Below are 9319 nucleotides of genomic sequence, written 5' to 3'. Positions count from 1 at the left end.
AGTACAATGTTACTGTCTACATTCTATATACTGGACCTTAGATCTCTATGGCTTATTTAGTGCTTGTTACACGTTTGTACCCTTAAATACCACCAGTCTTATCCCCTGTGCCCCTACCTCCTGGTAACCACCGTTCTACTCTTTCTTTAAACAGGTTTGACATTTTAGATTCCACATATAAGTGATATATATTACACAATACTTGTCTTTCTCTGACTTATCTTACTTCCAATCCTCCCAAATTTAATACATAAATGTAAGACAATTCCAACTGGAATGCCAACAAGATTCTTTTATGAAAATTAAACAAAGCGATTTTAACTTTCACACAGAAGAATAAATGCCTGAAAATAACAAAGGAAATACAAAAATGGAGACTGGGGAGGAAATCGATGTCACATTATAATCAAAGCCACTCTAATCAAATCCATGTTTTATTCACGTAGGAGTAGAAAAGTCAGAAGACAAGAACAGAATCGAAAATCCTGACAGAGATCTTAGGGAATATGAAAAATTAACATATGATAAATGTTGCGTTCCAGTTCAGCGGGACACGGATCACCTACTTAATAAATGGTCTGGCACAAAGGCTATCTTAAGCATACACCAAAATAAGTCTCTGTTCTGCCTCGAGACACTTGTCTGAATCTTTTAGCAAAAGAAATGCTTAAGCTTTCTTAGGAGTCCGCTGCGCCTGGAGAAGGTGACAGCCGCGTGTTGCAGGGCTCTCCCCATCAGCCCCGCAGGCTGCTCCCGAGGACGTTTTACATCATTCACCTGCTTCCTTTCTTTGCAGCTTCCCTTTCTTCTCTGCCTCCCCCCATTCTATGCACCAGAATACCTTGCTGGGGACCCACCTACACACCAAGACACACCCCACCCACACTTTCTCCCCACTCTCAAGGGAGAAGGGAAGCAGCTGCAGGTGAAGCAGAGGCGGGGCTGAACATCGCCTCTGTTCTCTACGGCCGGACGGCAGGCAGGCATCACGAGGGGCAGCAACAGGTGTGTGACCTCCCTAGTCCGAGTCTGCCTCAGGGAAGTGCTCCTCTCTGCCCAGGCCCGCTCGGCACCTCCGGGGGCCTCCACGTCCTGCAGCCAGGTCTAGGCTCCACTTCCTGACCAGACCTGCCCCCTGGATACCCCTGCCCCGCTCTGCCCATCATCCCACCAAGAGGTTCCCACGGGGCTCCTTGGCTGGATTGGGTGGCCTCTTTCAAGAGTGACTAAAAGGGCTGTGCCTTCTCCCCCTCCCGCTTCTACTTGGCTTTCTCCTCCCCAGCCCAGTGCCTGCCCTGCCCCACACGGCGCAGGGCCTCAAGAGTCATCGTGCCTGCCCCCTTAGCGGGCAAGGACACAGCCCAAGAGATGCAGAGGCACCTGGTCGACATCCCACACTGATCTGCTACATCGACGTTTAAGCGGCGACTCCAGCGGCCAGGATGCTGTGGGAGTTACGCGGACGCACGAGGCTCGGGCCTGCCCGCAGGAAGCTGTGCTGCTATCGGTGTTCTCCTGCACACTCGGAACGCCAAGGAGACGTGGGGAGGGAGGGGCACGGAGGAGGGAGGGCCCGCGGGTTCTGGAAGGCGTGATGAAGGACCCGGCAACTCAGGAGCCCGCGCACCGCTCGCCGCCCCAGACCCTGCCCTGGACACTGGGAGGGGCGGTGAGCTGTGGGACGGAGAGAGCCAGTGAGGGGCTGGAAGCCAGACTCCGGGGCCGAGGGAGGCCGGCAGGAAGCGGCCGGGGCTGCGTGCAATGCAGCGCGTGTCGGCGGGCGGCCTCTCCAGGCGCTGTCCGTGAGTGCGCTCAGATTCCCTCCGGATGCGCCGTACTCCCTGCCGGCTCGGCTCCTCGCTGAGCCCCTCCCTGGCCCTGGGGGCCCCGGCCCTCCCGCCCTCGCTGGCGCAGAACGTGCCGCTGGGGGGGGCGGTAAGCCTGGCGGCTGTAGTAACGGCCTTCGTGCTCCCACAGGACGCCTTCGATGTGTCGCATGAGCTCCTGCAGCTGCGCCTCCTGCTCCGGCCCCTGCGCCTTGTTGTTGAAGCCGCAGTGTCGCCGCTCGCAGAGCACGTCCAGCTTGGCGAGCTCCCGGTTGTCGGTGTCTCGCAGGTACTCCTCCAGCGAGCCGCCGTCCAGCTCCTCCTTGCGCGTGAACACCAGGATGGTGCGGGCCAGGATGGCGGCCCCGAAGAGCTCCTGGAGGCGCCCGACCGCCTCCCGATCCTCCTCGGTGAAGCGGCCCAGCGGCGTCACCAGGAGCACCGCGTGCGGCCCCGGCGACGAGAAGGCGATGGCTTCGCAGCCGCCCCGAGCGCGCCCTGGCGGCGCCGCCCCCGGGGACAGGAGGCCGGGGGTGTCGATGACCTCGAGCTCCTTCCCCGCCCACGCTCGGCGCCCCCGCTGGAAGGCCTTGGTCACGGGCCTAGCGCTGACCTTGGACTCGAACACTCTCCGGCCCAGGATGCTGTTTCCTGTTGCGCTTTTCCCGCTTCCGGGTTTTCCCACCAGGATGAGCCTCAGCCTCTGCGGGGTCCCTTCATCCTCCCGCAGCCCTGGAAGCATCCAGAGAAGGTGGGGGGCCGGGGTTAGAGCCCATCACCCACTTCAGGCTCACCAGGGGCAGAATGTCCGGTGGAGGGTGGGGGAGGAGAGGGTGGGTAGGAGAAGGAAAGACCGGCGTCAGCATCTGAGACGTGCCCTAGGCTCGCGTTCTTTCCTTCCCTCTCTCTTTTTGTAACTTTTAGAAAAAAATTATGGTACAATATACATAACAGGAAATTTACCATTTTAACCATTTTTAGGTGTAACATTAAGTACCTTCATATGGTTGTGCAATCATCACCACTGTGCAGCTCAAGAATTTTCCATCTTCCCAAACTGAAACCTGTCCCCGCTAAACGCTAACGCCCCGTTCCTCCCTCCCCCTAACGCCTGATAACCACTATTCTTTCCGTCTCTATGGGTTTGACTATTCTAGGGACCTCATGTAAGTGGAATCAGGCAATATTTGCCCTATTGCGTCTGGCTTATTTCACTTCACATAATGTTTTCGAGGTTCATCGACGTTGTAGCCTGTGTCAGAATTTCCCTCCTTTTTAAGGCTGAATAATATTCCACTGTAGGTGTAGACCACATTGTGTTTATTCATATATATATATATATATATATATATATATATATATATATATATAGACGTTGGGGTTGTTTCCACCTTTTTGCTATTGTGAATAATGCTGCTATGAACCTTAGCGCACATATGTTCACTATCTGTTTCAGTTCTTTGGGCTATATTCCCAGAAGTGGAATTGCTGGATCATATGGTAGAAAGCTACATTTTATGTTTAGGTTTTGAAACTTCTTCTCAGGGTCACCTATGTGGGAATCATCCCGTCATGAATTGGGACCCTGAGCTTCCTCGAGTACCTCTGATTGGAGACCCTTCTCAGGAAGAGTGGTGAAATTGAAAGCACACAGCCTCTGTGTCGGTCCTCTCCCTGACGGGATCGACCACGTCACATTACCTTTAGTTTTCCCAGCGAGGAGTGTTGTGAGGGTGGGTTCTTTACAGCCCGACCCCCAGCTCCACAGCGCAGCTGCACACTGGGGTCACAATCTTAAGCTACGTCCTTGGAGCTGGGCCTGGACATTCTCCCCCAGCAGAACGTCAGAGCCATCAGCTGAGAGAAGCTGTGTCATGCCAATCTAATACTTGGAAACCCAATGTCCAGATTTTTTAGAGATGACCGGAGCTGGAGGGCAGGAAGGGAACTCCCTTCTCCTGGCCTTGCCGGTCCCAGGAGCCAGAGCACATAGAGAAGAGCCAAACCCCAGCCGGTTTCCAAGTCTGCTCCACATTGAAGACATCGATGTGTCTCAGTGACAGAGCTCCGGCCTCCTGAAAGTAGGATTGGCACCGCCTTCTTCCAAATCTCCAGCAACGCGTTTCTGCTGCCTTTCTCCCTTGGCTGGCTGACCCACTGACCAGTTCTGACTGGATGATATTGGCACCCTCCAGCTTCCCTCAGGTGGCTTGAAAGGAATTTGAGTGGATGGGTGGGAGTTTCACAGAAGCAGGGAAGGTGCAGTGTTCATCTCCACCCTCCAATGCAAAGCTGGAGGGAGACAAGGGTCTCCCGTCTGGGCAAGCCTGGAGGCGCCCACGCCATTCGACTTTAAAGCCAGATTTTTAAAGTAATGCTTAATCTCGATTGCTGCAAAAAGAGGGGGAAATCAGGTGTCGGCACTTGTATTGTAATTTTCCTATGCAGCTTATTAATATGGCTTTCTCTCAATGGCTCAGGTCACTGAAGTTCATAAAGTAAAAAACATCAGTCGTGTTGAAATGCATGATGAATCACAAATCAATTCTTCTGGCCAGGAAAGTGGATGGATTTCCCACATTCCTATATTCCTAAATTCTGTTTCCTCAGGCTAGATGGCGAAGTTGAGCCCATGAAATTTAAGCCCCTGACCCTGATGCAACAGCTTTTGTGGGGAGGGAGCCCCTTGGGAAGACGGAACCCGGTCCTGGGGGCACCTGAGTGCATCCTGCTTGTTCACTAGTACTCTGCGGCCCTTGTGACCCTGAGAGCTCTCACACTTGAGCCAGCAAGATGCCCACACGGAGGCCTGGGGCGAGTCATTTTTCACACCCACTCAGCACATCCTTCCTGAGACTCAGTGAAGGGGCAGTTGGTGCTGTCCCTCACCCCTTCGGCCCACTGCGCCCATCAGGGACCTTTCCCTCCTATCTGGCCAGGTTGAAGAGAGGCCCAACCCAAACGCCCTTCGATGGCCGCCGGGTGGGCAAATCTCTGACAGGCGGAACTCCTGCTGCCTCTCCCAGCGTACCCCCTGCACCTCACAGGTCCCCCGACCATGTCTCTCTCAAGTTTAGGTCTGCTGGAAAGATGTTTTACCTCCTGACCCATCTTGTGTAGGATCCTGAGACAGGCCTTCCTCGCGATTCTCCGGGAAAATGAGTTCATCATATTCTTCTTCCTCCGACTAGAAAAAAATAATCATATGTCTTACTGATTTTTCCACCGAGTTTTAAGAGGCACCTGACTTTTGCCTTTCTCTTGCCGAAAGGAAGTTGTTTGCATTGGTTTGGGGGGGAGAGAAGGAGTTGGGGGGGAGTCTAAGACACCCTCTACATCCTTTAGGGCCCCTGTTTCCTCCTTTCTCCCCCTGCACTGTGGTCTCCATTTTGGGGTGATTCTGTGATGGAGAGAAAGGGTCAGGGATGCATCCTGACAGATACTGCCCTGCGAGCAGTGGCCAGCGTGCCCGGGGGACGTGAGCAGGCAGTTGCTGGAGGGGCTGGTGAGGGGCTCTTGGGGCCAGAATGATCTGTGGGGAGAGCGTGGCAGCAAGGGCCGCAGAGGCCAAGAGCTGGGCGGTGAGGAGGACGGCGGACTCGGACAGGCTCCCTCTCCACGTGGGGCCCCGTCCCGGGCCTGCTGGGGGCCCGGGGGCCTTGGCGCTCCTCCCCAGGCCCGCAGCTAGGTGGTCGCACTGCCTGGGCCTCAGCGTCCCTGGAGGTGTGAATGCTGGGCCACAACTACATGTTCGTGACACCTCTTCCCTGTAGAAGATTCCAACACATTTTTTGACCTTCTGTAGAGCGATTCCTAGTCCTCTTTGCGAAGGAGGGCCGTGTCACCCACCCGGGAACTCCCGTCATCCTGAGGAGAGAGCAGCGTACCCTGCCTTCCATCCGTGCCGCCCTGCAGACCAACACGGTTCCCTGTTTCAGGAGCCCATCGTGTTGTATCTGCTTGGTACTCTCTGTGGGATGGGGAGGGAACCGTGTGGCCCCATGACTTTTTCTGGAATGTGTAGGACACTCAGAGACAATCACAGTCAGATGGCACTCTCCAGATGGAGGCTCTGAGTTGAAGGGGATGGTAGCCCCGGGGGAGCGTCCATAGGCACAGCTTTCCCGTCACCACAGCATCCCCGGGGGGCTAAGGCTCTCTGCTCACCTGGCCCACCACCTCAGTCCTCGCCAGATCCCAGGGGCTGGCCGGGGAACTGCGGGGCTGTGGCCGCAGGACTGGGGGTTCAGTGATGTCAGCTCTAACGTACCAGCTGAGAGCGGACCCAGCCCCGGAGGTTTGGTGACCTTCCGGGGAGAGTGAGCAGGCCAGGTGAGCATGTTCGCCCAGGCCTGTTCAGCCGCGTTCTCGTGAGGACGCAGGCTTCTACCTCTCAAGGGGCCCCGGCTTTGCAAAGTGGAGATCCCTCAATCTCTTTGTCCTTGGTGCCCTTACATCATCGGTGGAGACGGAGGCAGCACCTCACCCAGGAAACCTCCTTCCTCCTCTAGAGAGAAGGGTGGTGAGAAGAAGATACAGGCCGGGCCGGGACCAGGGCAGGTGGGTGAGGCAGACCCTGCGCTCCACCCTCGCGCCCAGACAGCGCGTCTGCCCGGCCCCTGGCCGCCTCAGCCTACATCCTGCCCGACAGGGCATCACACGTGTGCCACGTGCCACAGGGTTTATCTCCAACACGGAGCAGATACGTCACCTTTGTGAGGTTTCTCAGGAAAACAGTGAAACTCACAGAAGCGTCTTGCCCAGGAGCAAGCAGTGAGTTCCAGGCAGAGCACAAAGGGTTCCAGGTCCTCCTGACTTCTTAGCCCCGGCTCCTCTTGTTGTACCTCAGACACGCGTGCACACACACACACACACACACACTACTTACACACCTACACTCACAAAAGTACGAACACACACAAACATAGCACACACATACCTCCACAACACACATGAACATATATATTCACAAACACAGCACACAAGCACATACATACACAAACATGAACATGAGATACTCACAAACATATACTCACAAATGTGTAAACATACCTACAACACACACACACACACATAACACACACAGAAAACCCGCATACACTCACCTACACCCAAAGAGACATACACAACACACACATACACACACACACACACACACACTACCCACACCATCCCCACTACACACTCTCAAATATGACACACACACAAACACAAATACACATCACACACAGACAGTGCCCACACACTCGGACTTACTGCCCCGCTGCCCCCTGGGCAGAAGGAATGGCCGTGTCCTGTGTCTCCCGGGGTCGCAGGCACTCGTGAATGCTTTGTTTCCCCTTTTAGAGCTGCCACATTGCAGGCTGAATGGAGAAGGTAAAAGAAAGTGTCCCAGGCATATGAATAGATAGAGAACATAGCTTATCGTTTTTCAGCAAAATGTGATCTGAAAGCTCAGCTCAAGAACTGCCCTTGAAAGCGCAGCCGTGAGCTGTGAGCTGAGGGAAGAGGAAGTGGTAGGAACAACAAGGCCGGCCCTCCCGACTCAGAAAGCTCTGCCGCTGCACTTCCTCTGCAGCCGTGATAACAGCCACAGGAAAAACAAGAACACGCGTATTGTTATTATTTTTATTCTGAACTAGCACAGCTAGAACCCAGAGGCCTAAAGCAAAGCAGCAGATCTCTCAGAAAATGTTGCGCCGGGGGAATGATTTTTTACTGATTTCCTCCCTTTTCTGAGAATTCCCCACTTCCTGCAGACATCTTCTGCCTTCCGGGTCATGACGGATATTCACTGTCTCTCTTCCTCCCCCAGGCTCCTCCTTCAGCCCTTCACTGGCTGTCCAGGGCCTCCAGCTTGCTGACCCTACATCTTGGGACTCATCAGCTCCATAATCCCGTGGACCACAGGAGCCACACGAGCCAATTCTTTATAATAAGTCTCTCTACACGCGTGTGTGTACACACACACACACACACACACACACACACACACATTCTGTGTCTGAAAATTCCAAAATCTGTGTCACATCTGAGTCTGGTTCTAATGTTTGCTTTGTGTGTTTTCTCCTGCCATTCAGCACGCGCTGTAATGTTGTTGAAAGCCAGACATGACATGTCAGATATTAGGAACTGAGGTGAATAGGCCTATGGTGTGAGATTTGATGTTGATCTGGCTACGAGCTGTGTTTAATGTTTGTTGTAGCGGTAGGCGCTAGAGGCTTCAGTTTCCTCTAGTGCCCTTGTTTTGTCTCCCCCATTGTCTGTGGGTTTCCCTAAAACCCCTTCCTAAATAGAGCTTGTGCCTTGCTGTTCTCTCAGCTTTCATTCACTGTTTTCATACTGGAGTCCTGCTGATGTGGGGTAGGGAGTGAAGGAGGGGAAGCATCATGTTGGGATTGAATCTCGCTCTTACAGTGGGTCTGTGTTCCTGGGCTGTGAGCATCACAATTTTTTTTTTTTTTTTAAGCTTTTCCTCCTCTTCTCCCCCTTTAGGTGATTCAAGCCAAGTATGGTCACTTCCCACCTTTCCTACCTCATTTTATCACAGGATCTTTCTTTCCTTCTATGCTCTGGCCGTGAAGAACTTTTTCTAGTTACTTGAATACTTCATTCCCACCTTTCTTTCCTGGAACTACTATAAAGAGATGGAACCAAAAGCTTTCTCAGGGAGTGTATTCTATTGACAAAAAGATTTTGATAAAGATTTTGGAGGTTTAATGGTGGCTTGGAGGATTAAAATGTTCACTAACACTATTTTAAACTTTTTTCTAGCATATATACTGAAACCATTAAAGACAAAGAAGCTGTATGTATAAAAAATGTAAAGGTGGATGTGAAATTATCATTATTTGTAGATGCTATGATTATATATGTGGGAAGAATCAGGAGAATAAACTGATAAACTACTACAAACAATAGGAGAATTTAGTAAATTGATGGATGCAAAATTAAATAAAAACCATAAAAACTGTCTAACATACAAACAATAGTCAATTAGGTATAACTTATGACTTTTAAAACAACAACAAAAAAATTAAAAGCCTGAGAATAAACTTTAAAATTGTGTAAAAAAAATCTAATAAAGAAAACTTTGAGAAACTTCTGAGGGTGTGAAGCAAACAGAAATCTCCCACGTTTAGTGAAAATGTATATTAGTAGAACCACTTTGGAAAACTCTGTGGAGTATCTCAGAAACCTGAATATCACATACACGTAGTCAGCCTTCACCATTCTACCCCAAGGTGCATATCTAACAGTAATGTGTGTGTGTGCCAACAAAAGGTAATGTCTACAATATTTATAGCAGGATACATAGAATAGCAAAAACTGGAAACAGTGTAAATGCCCTCAATGCAAAAAAGAGAGAAAGAAAGGAATATGGTAACTACGTGAGGTGGTGGATATGTTAATTAGTTTGATTGTGGTGACTGTTTCACAATGTATATATCAAATCATCAACTTGTATACCTTCAATACATATAATTATAATT

General features: G+C 51.7%; 1 protein-coding gene across 1 annotated transcript; it reads right to left on the bottom strand.

Moving 5' to 3' along the window:
- Window positions 1–416: 416 nt before the first annotated feature.
- LOC132371352 (GTPase IMAP family member 6-like) lies at window positions 417–7316 on the bottom strand. Its single transcript, XM_059932583.1, has 3 exons — window positions 7083–7316; window positions 4926–5013; window positions 417–2558 (listed from the first exon to the last, which is right to left on the bottom strand). Exons 1-3 carry the CDS (start codon window positions 7242–7244, stop codon window positions 1813–1815), a joined length of 996 nt encoding a protein of 331 aa, XP_059788566.1. The 5' UTR covers window positions 7245–7316; the 3' UTR covers window positions 417–1812.
- Window positions 7317–9319: the final 2003 nt, after the last annotated feature.

The sequence above is a fragment of the Balaenoptera ricei genome, chromosome 9, assembly GCF_028023285.1.
Source record: "Balaenoptera ricei isolate mBalRic1 chromosome 9, mBalRic1.hap2, whole genome shotgun sequence".
Taxonomy (NCBI): domain Eukaryota; kingdom Metazoa; phylum Chordata; class Mammalia; order Artiodactyla; family Balaenopteridae; genus Balaenoptera; species Balaenoptera ricei.
Note: the sequence above shows the minus strand (reverse complement) of the source record. Positions and strands in the feature narration are given on the sequence as shown.

Coding starts and splice junctions, on each gene's coding strand:
- LOC132371352 (XM_059932583.1), bottom strand. CDS start 7,244: ATGTTCTCTATCTATTCATATGCCTGGGACACTTTCTTTTACCTTCTC. Junction 5,014..7,082: donor GCCCAGGGGGCAGCGGGGCA/GTAAGTCCGAGT, acceptor ATTTTTTTCTAG/TCGGAGGAAGAAGAATATGA. Junction 2,559..4,925: donor TACACAAGATGGGTCAGGAG/GTAAAACATCTT, acceptor GGATGCTTCCAG/GGCTGCGGGAGGATGAAGGG.